At 32.4% G+C, this 13,527-nt stretch overlaps 1 protein-coding gene across 1 annotated transcript; it reads right to left on the bottom strand.

The window, feature by feature from the left end:
- Positions 1-238: 238 nt before the first annotated feature.
- On the bottom strand, positions 239-12,884 carry LOC124536987 (fatty-acid amide hydrolase 2-like). Its single transcript, XM_047113684.1, has 12 exons — positions 12,727-12,884; positions 7,932-8,180; positions 7,210-7,333; positions 6,723-6,894; positions 4,596-4,720; positions 3,839-3,928; positions 3,167-3,312; positions 2,790-2,872; positions 2,225-2,402; positions 1,484-1,606; positions 857-994; positions 239-504 (listed from the first exon to the last, which is right to left on the bottom strand). The coding sequence occupies exons 2-12, from the start codon at positions 8,154-8,156 to the stop codon at positions 355-357; spliced, it is 1,554 nt and encodes a 517-aa protein (XP_046969640.1). The 5' UTR covers positions 8,157-8,180; positions 12,727-12,884; the 3' UTR covers positions 239-354.
- Positions 12,885-13,527: the final 643 nt, after the last annotated feature.

The following is a 13,527-nucleotide window of genomic DNA, read 5'->3' as shown; positions in this document are numbered from 1 at the left end:
GTGCCGATCGTAAATACTTGTAGACAAGTATTTACGACGATCGTAAATACTTGTCTACAAGTATTTACGATCGGCGTGGTGGAATATATTCCAAGTCATCTTGTCAAAAATTTAATATAATATGAATCCATTGGATTGAAGAAACCTAAAACTATTTTGTTTTAAAAAATGCGACCTAAGTATATATCAAAATAATGTAATGGCTGTCTTATGTTATGTTAATAAATAAAAACAAAAATAATTTCGTATATATTTACTTATAACAGTCTTAATATAAGCTGACAATAATTGACCTCATCGACCATAAAACAAAGATAAGAGAAAACCATTTTTGCTCATACATTTAATAAATGTCTAACTCGTTTTAACTTTACAAGCTGTTACGGCTCCACCAAATTGTGTTTCTAAATATTTTGCAACGGTTAAGCAGAGAGCATCGTTATATGGCGCTGCTAAAACTTGGATGCCAATCGGTAGATCTTGGCTATTCTTTCCTATGGGTACCTAAAAAAAAAATATTTTTAAATGTCAATTTTGGCCAAAATGATAACCTTAATCTTTTTTTATATTGGCAAATTATCATTTGCCCATACAAAAAAGACATTTGTTTTTAGATAAAGTTAAAAAAATATGATAAATAAGGAATATTCGTGAATTAGTAAACGTTATTAGAACTATATAATAATGATATATTTCAAAGATTAAAATGTCTATTAGTCTTACAAAGTTTTTTATGTAATAAGTAATGTCAAAAAAGTTAATATGTTTTTTTTCATAGAGATTAAAAAGAGCTTAAGTCGACATATCCGTCGTCTGAAAATGCCTTTCTTACTAAGAAGATAAAAATATTTTTTACCTGTGTAGCGGGGCATTTTAGTGCATTGACGATTGCCCAGTAGGCAAAGTTGTATGGACGGAAGAAGAATGAGTAGTGGTAGGGAGCCGCTTGAGGCCCACTCGGAAATAGCAGCACGCCGTCATCTCCTAGCTTGGTCTGCAATTACATTTTAGTATTGACATATAGGACTGAACTATACTGTGTACAGTTTCAATAAATAAAATGAAAAAAGTATTTATGGGATTAATAATTTTAATTTACGTTTTGGCCTTTTTTCTTTTTATAACATTATTTAAATCAAACGGTGTGCAATATTCTTTTTAACAACATTACATAAAATTACAAGACTAGCCAAACGGTAACCGAATTTATTATTATTATAACAACAATATTATATAATATTGTTGACATATTTTGTCTTAAAGATATTTTAACCAAGTACCCAATAAAAAGCATTAATTTTATGATTGATTCGCGAATCTGAACCGATAAATCTTTGACATTAGTATCATCATCAAAAGGAATTTAAAAATATTAAGATAATCTCATTGGAATTTATTTATTATGGAATATATCAAAACAGCATCCTCCTTTCTTTTTTCTTCAAGCAGTATGCGACTTGCCAGTGTTAAAAAATCTACTTACAAACAAATCATCCTTCAAGCTTTTCGTCATCTCCTCCGACCATTCCTCTTGAGGTTTTGGCAACACCTGCATTTCTAGAACTCGTAATATACTAAATAAGCAGAGTTTGCTGAGCCCGAACATCTGGAACAATGTTAAAAATAGTCTCGTAACAATGACCGTGTCTATTAAGATCATCTTTTATTTTATCAACACATTTAATAGGGCTATTAAAATAATTTTATAACAATAAACTTGCTATTAAAATTATAATGTTTGCTGAAAATTACAATAAACTTGTTTAGTCTCACTGATATACATATACAAATAATCACAAATTTTCAACTAGACGCTTTTTGTTTAAATCTAGAAAGGAATCTGATCAGTCGAGCATTGGTTAGCGGCAACGACTAATCTGACCACTATCCATTGCTGTGTCAAATCATTTATGAAAGGAATATTTTTCATATAAAACGTTCTATCAGAGAGTTTATTTATAGATTCCTATCAATAAATTAGATTATTTATGAATTCTATAGAATGGACAGTTTTGATATAGACAACTATAAATATGTCACTCTGGTGCACATTTTATGTAGAAACGTTGAATCGGCGATAAGTTGATTTTGTCATTCATTACCCCTGCAGTATCCTTTCAGTATAGGTAAAACGATGTATTTTACTAAAAAGGTTACTTTAAAAGTATTATTACCTTTTTTTGAATTTTATATTATTTAAAGCTTATAAGTTATAAAAACATACCTTTTTAAATAGTTCTAGAACACCGTTTACTCTACCGGTGTTATTTGTTAGCATTTTCGGAAAGTCTTCCGGCTCCTTGGTCATCCAATAGCTCCAAATCTTGTACATGTAGTTGAAGCCCTTGTGGTAGTAGGGCTGAACGGTTGTGTTCAAATTTTCATTGATTTTACAAATAACTCTGGAAAATTATCTGTTATATTAGTGTTAAGTTAAATATGAAGCTCATTTCCTTAAGTTTTACCAGTAGAATAAGAAATGTACGGTTATAAGGCTTTAGGCACAAAGTAATATGATTGTACGTAATCATCAGATATTCTACAGCCGAACGGCAATATTAAGTATTACTGTTTCGGTTTGATTGATAAAGGCCTTATATAATAATTCCCAACATCGGTCATTTTCGATGTAAAGATTACAGTAAATATGTCTAATAGCAATGGTGACTCGTTTATGCACCCCCGTTTGATGTAGAAGTCATTTTGGCAAAGTTTTATAACAGGTGTTTGTCCCTCAAACACTTGATACAACACTCACCGCCACGCCTTGACTTTATGAAAAATCTCACCTCTGCATAGCGTCTGTCATTTCTGGTCTCAAAGGGCTCACATGACAGTCCTTACTGGAATCCACATAATAGAATTTTATGTCCTGCAAATATGAGTAAATGTTGCAGATGATAAGGTTTTTTTTTTTTTAATAAATGCGTTTGATTACGTAAACTTGCAATTGATTAAAAAAAAGTGAATTTGAGTATAGATGAACAAGGTCAAATAATTCGATACAAAAAATGTAGACAGCTGCAACTGTTATCGCGTTGGTAGAAAACCAGATTCTTGTCTTTAACAACAGTGAAAGCTTATTCATTCATAGTATTGTAGTAGGCTATTAACTTTTATGGAAATGTTTTTCTTTCAAAAGTGGAAAGTAAAGTATAGTAAAGACCTTTATGTCTATCTTCCTGTCTAGCTTTAACAGGCTAGCTTTATCTCCTGCGACAACTTTCGTCAACGGAGCGAGATCTTCAACGTGCTTTGATATGAAACCTAGACAGTACATGCTGTCTTCTTCACCTGTCCTATAGAAGGATCCTGAAACATAATCATTGGCTATTGATCTGAGTGCTTAGACAATATGAAGATTGGAATTTGTATCAACTTGATAATAGGTATGTTTTTAGTGCGAGTCATTCACTTCAAACGTCAGTCGCTGATCCATCACTTTATAGGAAGTGGAACAGCCCATTTCCCATTGGCAACGAGCCGTAATCGAAGAATAGTATTCAAATATGCCAAAGAGAATGAAAATCATGAGATCAGTGATGTCATGATTTTTATTATCATGGTCGAAATTTTGCCATCTTAACTCGATGTTGCATTGTATTCATGTTGTGACTATAATGTTCTAAAGCTAAGAACTCATCGTAAGCAACAGAAGACCTTAATTCATTCGTAGGAAATCGAACATAAAATCTTATGGCTTAACATTATAACCGACTGCCTGACTGACTATTGACCTGAAGTATTTTGATGTATTCATTTTATTATTATTTCAGTCAATTGCTTGATTGGTGACTAAATTTACACTGAGTGTTTTGAACTACGTTCCTTAAAGTACCTTTCGTGTTAGTAGTTCCAGCTGTGGGATGGTGGCCGAACACTCCACAATAAAAAGCTGGCATACGGGTTGAACCGCCAATGTCTGAACCTATAGAGAAAAACAAATGTTCATTTAAGCAAGACAATGCTCAGACTTGTTGCGAACACATCTGAGGAGAGGCTAGAACAATTTACGCTCAATAATTTGGACGATTCAACAGAAAATTTTCCATGACCATTCCACAAAGTCATTATTTGTACAATATAGTTTTTTTTTATTTTTTTTTTTGTCTTGAGGGACAAAAATACAAAGATAAGTATTATTTTTTTCTGAAGAAGTCTTGGTCTATGGAGTTACGTACGCTTAGAAGAAAACATACAAATATTATTTTTTATTAATTAAGAGTCCCAGTCTTAACAATCCAACAACAACAACAACAGCCTGTAAATTCCCACTGCTGGGCTAAAGGCCTCCTCTCCCTTTGAGGAGAAGGTTTGGAACATATTCCACCACGCTGTTCCAATGCGGGTTGGTGGAATACAAATGTGGCAGAATTTCTATGAAATTTGTCACATGCAGGTTTCCTCACGATGTTTTCCTTCACCGCTGAGTACGAGATGAATTATAGAGACAAATTAAGCACATGAATCAGCGGTGCTTGCCTGGGTTTGAACCCACAATCATCGGTTAAGATGCACGCGTTCTAACCACTGGGCCATCTCGACTTATACTTAACAATCCTTTATTTATTATTACTTAACAATCCGATACTTACATAAACTCACAATAGTAGCGTAGCTGGCGGCCAAAGCGGCCTCAGCTCCACTTGACCCTCCGGGAGTGCGCCCGGTGTGGTGAGGGTTGTTTGTCATACCATACACAGGGTTACGAGTTTCTTGCCTGTGAAATATTACATTTATATTAAAGTGCTGGGCAAAATCCTCCTTTCGTTTTGAGGACAAGGTTAGAGGCTGACTTTGCTTTGTTCAAGTGTGGGTCGGGGGATTCTCGTCCGCCACGGGATGTTGATAAGCAAATGAATTTAGTGGTGCTTGCAATGGTAGATTGAACTCAGAATCATCGGATAAGATTTATTATATTTTGTTTAACAAGATTTTGTCACTAATATTGGTGTACTGTTATTTTCTTCTAAATAAATTACGGAGAGAACACGTATTAGCACGATAAATAAAAATTTTATCAATTGGCAGAGCTAAAAGTACCTACTTACAAAACCTAATATGTATAAACAAACGCCTTCTAGAAAGACGTTTAAATATACATTGCGCAGGCGGAAGTTTGTTCTTTTGGTTACTCAATAATTGTTTGTCACATAATTACAATTATATGTGTTGAAAATACCTATTATTACTTTGTCAAAACGTCGCACAGGAATTCTCGAGCCCTGAGATTGTAAGTACAATATCTCTTTTGGAATAATGTATTTTCTAATTGCATATTAGAGTCAGACAACTGTCAATACTTGCAAAACGAAGTTTTTCTGCTTGGGGTTCAAATCTCTTTATGTTAATTCAATACTACTACTATGATCCTACAATAATTAACAGTCTATAAATATCTCCATTACTGGATTAGGACTTCCTATCTTGTCTCCTTGTTAATTCTTTTGGACTCTTTTCCCTTACTAGTAGTGTAGGGAAACCAAATTTCTTGGAAATATCTGCTTTGTGCGAACCCGTGGGTACTACCCATTTATTAAATATTCTACTGCCAATAAACAAAACTTAGTAGGTGTTTTAGTTTTAAGAGCGAGTGAGTTAGTATTACTCCAGACACATTACATCTTAGTACCCATGGTATTAGTGTGATTTACGGAATGGGTAATATTTATTAAACAGTTAATCTTTACGGTATCTTTTACCATAATTTTATTATTATTTATTCATTATAACTCTTGTCTTAGTTACGTCTTGGAAAGGAGACACCCGATTTTGGGCCCAACGTTACAAACATGAAATTTATCCCAAAAACTTGTCTATTTTTTCAGATTATGCCCTAAAAATATTAACCAAAATAGCAATGGCCAAGTATGAAAAAAAGCAAATCATTAGTCTGTAATCACGAACTGACTTTGTAAATGCTTTTTTACCGTAAGCGTTAAATTAACCATCTTCAAAGTATTTAAACAACTGTCAATGACAAGTAATAGGTACGTAACCGTACGAGATATACTTTTAAATCGATACGAAATAATGTCGATTCATCGATTATGAAATTGTTTTTTTATTCTTTAGAAATATTTATTGTATTTTATTTAATACAGTAAAATAATAATGAATAAATATATACATTATGCACTAAATGCCTTCATACTGATTTTTTATTGCGTACATAATCGGGATAGACTTATTAATGATCGATTGATCCATCGATTTTTTATCCTAAAATCGATATCGATGGACATTCCTTCAGCAACTATGTGTCATTGTCGCGTCTGTGGAACCTAAAATGCTGGGATGACAGAAACTGACAGTTTGTGTTGTAGGTACATATCAGAGAATTTATTTAATTTTTATTTCGGTAGTAGGGTATATATTGATAGGCCTAGTTGAGAGACTGTTTTCTGGTAGTCGCCAATTGTGAATAATATTGTTAAAGCCCTAATATACATGATTTATTACACTTAAAACAGAATTAATTGACATAACTTCAAATATATTTAATAATTTTTTTATTGATTTGGCCATTGCAGATCAACCTGAAAATTAGCCCAGCAATGTATCCTTATAAGTACTAATTGAGAGCTAAATTGAAGCCCTGTAACGTCAGGCCCAAGTTTGTATGGAAACCGGTGGTCTCCTTTGAGATATTATATATACAAGATTATTATTGATATTATTTTGTTTATTTGTCATAAGTCCGAATTATTATTTTTTCTTACCATATAAGCATTTCTGGTAGATTTGTACTAGCAATGGGTATAGCACCAGCCTCTTTCAGTCTTATGATAGCTTCACTGTTTTCTGTAGTCTTCTCATTGCGCCGGCACCAAAGTCCCATTGTCAATGGCATTCCCTCTATACCCTGGCTCTCTTTTGCCGTGAATGGAACGCCTGTTGGATAAGCACATAATCTATTTAGCTAATTAAAGCATAAATAATTTAATATACATTACTTATTTTGGGTTTTTATTTTTAAATATAGAGAATAATTCAAGAATTGTGAAAATGACGAGTAATTCTGTAAGAACAACTTCGAACTGAAGCCCGAAGTTTGTGTAGAACATTTTATTGTAAAGTATACTTTATAGTACGATCGTATATTGACAGAATTTGATATGGGACATTGTTTATAACAAATGTACGCCAAAAATGTTGTCTTATTAAAGGTGGAAGTGAGTTTGTACTGAGCAGCTTTGTTCATCTTACCCAAGAACGGTTTTTTCGCCAATTCATCCGAGAGCCCTTCGGCTATTTTATTGTCAATTTCTCTCGCCTCCTTCAGTGCAAGTTCGAACCTATCCGCCGCTATTGCATTCAAATGTGGATTCACCTACAATAAAAAATAAACATAACAACAACAACAGCCTGTAAATTCTCACTGCTGGGCTGGCCTCCTCTCCCTTTGAGGAGAAGGTTTGGAACATATTCCACCATGCCGTTGAACCAAACATAACAACATTTTAAATTTGTTTTGCGGTGTAGTTAGCATTATATAATGTAGTTCCACCAAATTTAATTATCAAGTAATTAATTTCAAATTAAATTTGCCATTTTAAATCGTCAAGCTTTACTAACTGTACGGAAAGTCCATTTTACCGAGAAGAACTTTCTCCTTGATAGAATGCCAGTATATTAATACCCAAAATAATTTCTTGCGATGTGCATGGTAGTCTGGGCAGTTACCAAACAATAATTAAAGATTTCACCGTCAAGCAGTAATATTGCCTTCAGTTTTGAAGTAAGAGTTAGCCAATGTAACTACAGATAAAAGAGAAATAACATCTCCCAAAGTTAGTGTCACCAATTTGTTTGTGCGATGGTGACACGTACCACTGGCCTTTTTATTTTCTCTTCCTTATCAACATTATATACAGTGGAAACTAGTTTTGTGTGTCAAGTTTGTCAATAAATAATTAAGTATGGTCTACCTGCTTTATTCTTTCTATAACTGCTTGCACTAATTCCTCTGATTTTAATTCCTTTTGTTTTATCTTTCTCGCCAAACTCGTCGCGCTTTCAGCAAGGAATGCGTGTTTCTTCTCTACATTTGGTATGACAGCCTTTTTATTATTCCAATAGAGGGAATAAAAGAAATCGACCACATTGTCAAAGAATATTCGCATATAAATGCAAATCGTCCGTAGGAGTTCCATGATTTTCTATCGCTTTTGGAAAATCTGTGAACAAAAAACCAGTGTTTTGTGCTTGTCTGTATAAAACCCGACTTCGCTCATAAATAAATCTAAACGTAATTTATTAATAATTTTATCGTGGTTAAGGTTCCATTGAGTTTACCATACCTATGTACAAAATAATAGGCTATTTGACAATGCGAAATTTTTAAATTTTTGAATTATTGTAATCACTGATAATTGTATATTATGAATTTAAAAATGGTTATATACTAACGAAACTTGAAAATAATACTTAATTTATTCAAAAATCAATAAATAAAAATGCATTTTTTCAAACTTTTGTCACGTGACACAAAACGCTCCTTTTCGATTGGCCGGACTTATAATGAAATCACTTTCTTGTAAACCTTGCTTTTCTACTATACCACAGATTAAAATTCAGCAAAGTGACGTCACCGACCCCATTGCAGCGCCATATTGTCCAAGTAGCGTTTTTGCGTGCTATTTAAATATGGAATTTTAATATGATATTTTTCGGCAAACATATACATAATACATATATAAATAAAAATGTAAATCTACTACTCCTACTATCTACTTTTACTGGGTTCATTAACCTCTACTAAATAATATACAAGGGATTTAAAAAACCAGTCAAATAGCCTATTGTGAATAGGCTTCGATCGGGTCTATTGCAGATCTGCACGAAATTATTAATATGCATTATGTTTAACTTAGCCAATGTTTGAGTCAATATGAACTTAATGTTAATATGAGAAATAATTTCCACTCCGCCATTAAAACTGGTTATTATGTAACGCTGCAACTGCATTACAACTTCGCGGTTAAATATTAGGTAACGTCATGCGCCGTGAGTCAGTATAATGTAGGCCTCAGAAAAAGTTGCACTCATAAAACTCGATGTAAGTTAAGCATTATATTTACGTCGACTAGTTACAGCTTGCGTATGTGTTTAAGTAAAACATCTTTGCTTTGATGTTACCATATTGATAGAAAAATATTCCATTAAACTTAATAATTATTGTTTGAAATTTATTAATTGAAATTTTTGTAAAAAAGTTTTCTCTTTGTTCATTAACTAGATAGAACGGTCCTTATTGTATCCAAAGTACCTACATAATTATTTTTATTTTGAGTCAACTATTCAAGACTAAATTGAGATTCTTCAAAGGTTCTATTTCAATTTTCCAACCTTGTCGTAAATAAATATACATCTAAATTAAGTTTTTGACGTTACTGAATACGCAATATTTTATTATGTGTATGTGCAGGAATGAGACCAGTGTATCAACTTCGTTAATCTTAATTTCTTTCGGTAAGATCTTTTGATGATATGGTCTGTTAGATATATCGTTGTACCCAGAACTGCCTAATAGCCAAACAAAACTTCGTCACGCGCTCTAGCTAATAAAAGCTGTTGAGTGTATCTTAAGCTATTCAAACTCAAATAGCTTTATTCAATATAGAAGTATTACACTTTCTTATTGATGGTCAATTGAAACTGTACCACCGATTCGGAAAAGAAAATACCCTTACCTGAGAAGAACCGAGGAAAAATAACTCAGCGGGTAGCGGGTATTTTAGCTAGCAATTTCGAAATAAATAAATCCTCGTAAATTGATGGCGACTGGACTCTTTCCAGACTCCATTTCGGTCTGACTGGTTTAGTTGACGAAATAATAGAGAGTGCAGTATCTTTTACGCGGTTTATGATTGCGACCGCTCTGGTCATATTTCGGTCTTGCGAATTATGTTATTGTACCCTATGCAATATTTAACAACTGTTTCATGAACGTATATGTAGCAATAGTAATTACTCAAAAAGAACACTTACCAGATAAATACATTGAATAAATCATTGAGATTTGAAGTAAAGCCTTCTAAATTGTTTTGTAAGTTTTACGGTTATGATAGTGATATCATAGTATAGAACAGAATCGCTTTTTCTGTCCCTATGTCCTTTTGTATGCTTAAATCTTTTAAACTACGCAACGTTTTTGTGTTTTTTTAATAGATAGAGTGATTAAAGAGGAAGGTGATTGTATATAACACATAGACAATATAGTAAAGAAACACTGATAATTTTAGCAGTTTGTAATGTGATGTCGTAAATAAACAAATTCTGTAGTATTAGTATTGTACCCCGGGGTGGGTAAAATTAAAGTGGATGTATGATATGCATGGAATATGTAATTCTATTTCTATGCATTCTATTAGAATATGATATATTATAATAATATTAACATAAATAATAACGTAAATAACTGGTTTCTTTATACTTATAATTGCTTAAAGTCAAGGCTAACTTATCTATTGTTCTTCATAATTAATTTACATAAACATAGTTTTCATTCAAAAATTATAATCATGGAAACTACTGTCAATAAAGTAATTTATAAAAATTTTGTAGATTTTTTTTATGGAATAGGTTGGCGGACGAGCATATGGGCCATCTGATGGTAAGTGGTCACTATCACCCATAGACAATGACGCTGTAAGAAATATTAACTATTCCTTACATCGTCAATGCGCCACCAACCTTAGGAACTAAGCTGCTATGTCCCTTGTGCCTGTAGTTACACTGGCTCACTCACCCTTCAAACCGGAACACAACACTACTGCGTACTCTTGTTCAGCGGTAGGTTATCTGATGAGTGGACGGTACCTACCCAGGCAGGTAGAATCACTACTCCACGAAAGTGCTCAGTATGCTCAGAAGTATGTAGTATTGTAAGTAATATTAAGGAGGCTCATGACCTTGGTCCCTTTCAAAAAAGTGATAATAATCATTACATGATGTGAACGATATTTTCCTAGTGCCCGTTGAGTTCCATTGTGATAACTCCTTCTAAGTTGTGACTTATTTCGTTTTTTGATGATATTTAAGGCCCTGGATAGTTAAGATTGGATACGTAGTGGCGCTGCGATTGAAAAGGTTTTTTTTTTAATATCATTTTGAGTAGTTAGTATGCCTATGTGTCTCTTCAACTGCGAAATAATGACACTTATTTCTAGAATACGAATAATATTGTGTCATAGACAATCTCTCAGACTGTACCTAGACAGACTAAACTTCACCTATTGCTATTGCTAAATACTACACTCCATCCAAGGTTTCAATGTAGTTTCATCAGTCTTATTTTAGAATATTAGCAAAGCCTCAATTTAAGGATTCACCAATATTCCACACAAGCCAAAACTTGTGCTAGGAGTTTGAGCCACAATAGCCATAAAAATAACAATCTATATAATAAATATTATAAATGTGAAAGCAACTCTGTATGTCTGTCTGTCTGTAGCTCTTTCACGTTCACATCGCAGAACTGTATTGGATGAAATTAGCTATAAAGCAAACTTGACCTCCAAGAAAGGATAAAGGCTACTTTTTTGCCTAACACATGACAACCAACACCCTAAAAAGCGATCGAAATAAATATTTTTTTACACCGCTAGATGACTCGTTACAGCGCTTTTGACGCTTGAATTCAAAATATTCTAGGAATTAGAAGTTATTTAATGAACAAATTGCTGTATTATCTGTAAAGCGTGTTTTTTTTGTCACCTATTGCTTATGTTATATTCGGGCTTGAACCGCGATAATACCTTCCTTTTATTTCAGTCAGAGCTGTGTCATAATGTCAAGGTCATGACACAAAAGAGTAAATTATATTTTAATGGTACGTTCTGGGTGGAATTTTGTTTAATGTACGTCGTCAAAGTTGATTTCATGGATGAATGTTATAAATGCTTAAGCTAATCTAGAAAAAAAAACTCGATATATTTTTTATCTGTATAGATCTGTTAAACAAGTTGTGTTATATCTGTGCATCGGCATCCCATTGCCGGTCAAAAGTCATCACTCCATTCAAAAATGTTTGGAGCGTATTTCAAAACTAATTCGGTTTGATGGATACATAACGCAACTGATTACTTGATACACACAAGTTTCATCAATAAGTTTTCCTTTCACGCCGCGAACGAGATTGAAAAATGAAATTTACCACATTTATAATTTAGTTTTATTAGTGCTTAATTTGACTATCAATAAGTAAGTGTTCTATATTGAGTTAAAGAGTTTGAGTTTGAGTTGCTGGTGTTTGTCCGGTCTTAAATTGTCAATTTGGACTTATTATTACAAAAAATATGTTAGTTAATTCACTAAATGAATTATACAGGTACTAATGAATTTGTTGGAATTATTTGAAATATTTAAATGTGACTTTGTTTAATGTGTTATTTTGTTAAATAAATTAATAAAATAACCTTATAAAAACACTACCTAATTATGTTTAATACATTTTTATATCACTGTTATCAGAATATTTGTAATTAATAGTGGATTTGAAAAACTGGTTTCGAGTGTGAGCTAAATATTTATTCAAACTTTAGTCATAACATTGTTCTTGATCGGTTAAAATATAAATTATTCATTTTAAATTGTATAAAAGTATTTTGTACGTTCAAATATTGTAAAACAACGAGTCACTGTGAACAAAATGTTTTTTTTTACGATACAAAATAACTTAAAATAAATTAAATATTAATAAATGAATTTTCTAATACTCACTGTTTATTATTGGTTAATATCCAACGATCCGATACTTAATGGGAGGTCTTTTGACTAACGTTACGTTAAAATTATAATCAAATTAAATACCGAAAGGACGTCAGCCTACAGCGCTACTAAAATTGAACTGATCGCACGCGTAGGCATAATAAATAGTTAGTACATATTATTGTAAGAGAATGTATTTATCATCCATTTAATTAAGATGTATAACATATATAAAATATACGCATGATAGGAAACATAAAAAATGTGTAACTTTTATTATAATCTATTGTAATTTCAGTAGTTCGGGATGGCAAAAATAATATTATCGTTTTACAATGATGCTCCAATCTCTCTATCTTTTGTTAGAATGCCCCGCTATCGTCCCATTGTTTTATAATGACAGCTCTATCATATTTAAAATAAGAAATAGTGTTACATGCCAGTATTAAATGCTATGCCATATAAAATAATATTAATTACAATAATAATTGTATATAATAAAGTAAATTATATAACCCCTGCTGTATTAATAATAATGTGATATAAATTATGATATAGAATCAAATGTCATAACTCCATATTGAAGACTCTGGTTACTCTCGTAACACTATATTAATATTATAAATGTGAAAGTAGCTCTGTCTGTCTGTCGCTCTGTCACGACTCACGACCAAACTGTTGAACCGAATTTGATGAAATTTAATATGAAGCAAACTTGAAATCCAAGAAAGGTAGTACTCCGAGTATTCTCTGCAAGGATTCAAACTTCAACAGTAAATGTAATCAAATGAATAAAACATTTTTTCTATGATG

The sequence above is a fragment of the Vanessa cardui genome, chromosome 17 (genome assembly GCF_905220365.1).
Source record: "Vanessa cardui chromosome 17, ilVanCard2.1, whole genome shotgun sequence".
Lineage (NCBI taxonomy): Eukaryota > Metazoa > Arthropoda > Insecta > Lepidoptera > Nymphalidae > Vanessa > Vanessa cardui.
This window is presented reverse-complemented; position numbering and strand designations above follow the sequence as displayed.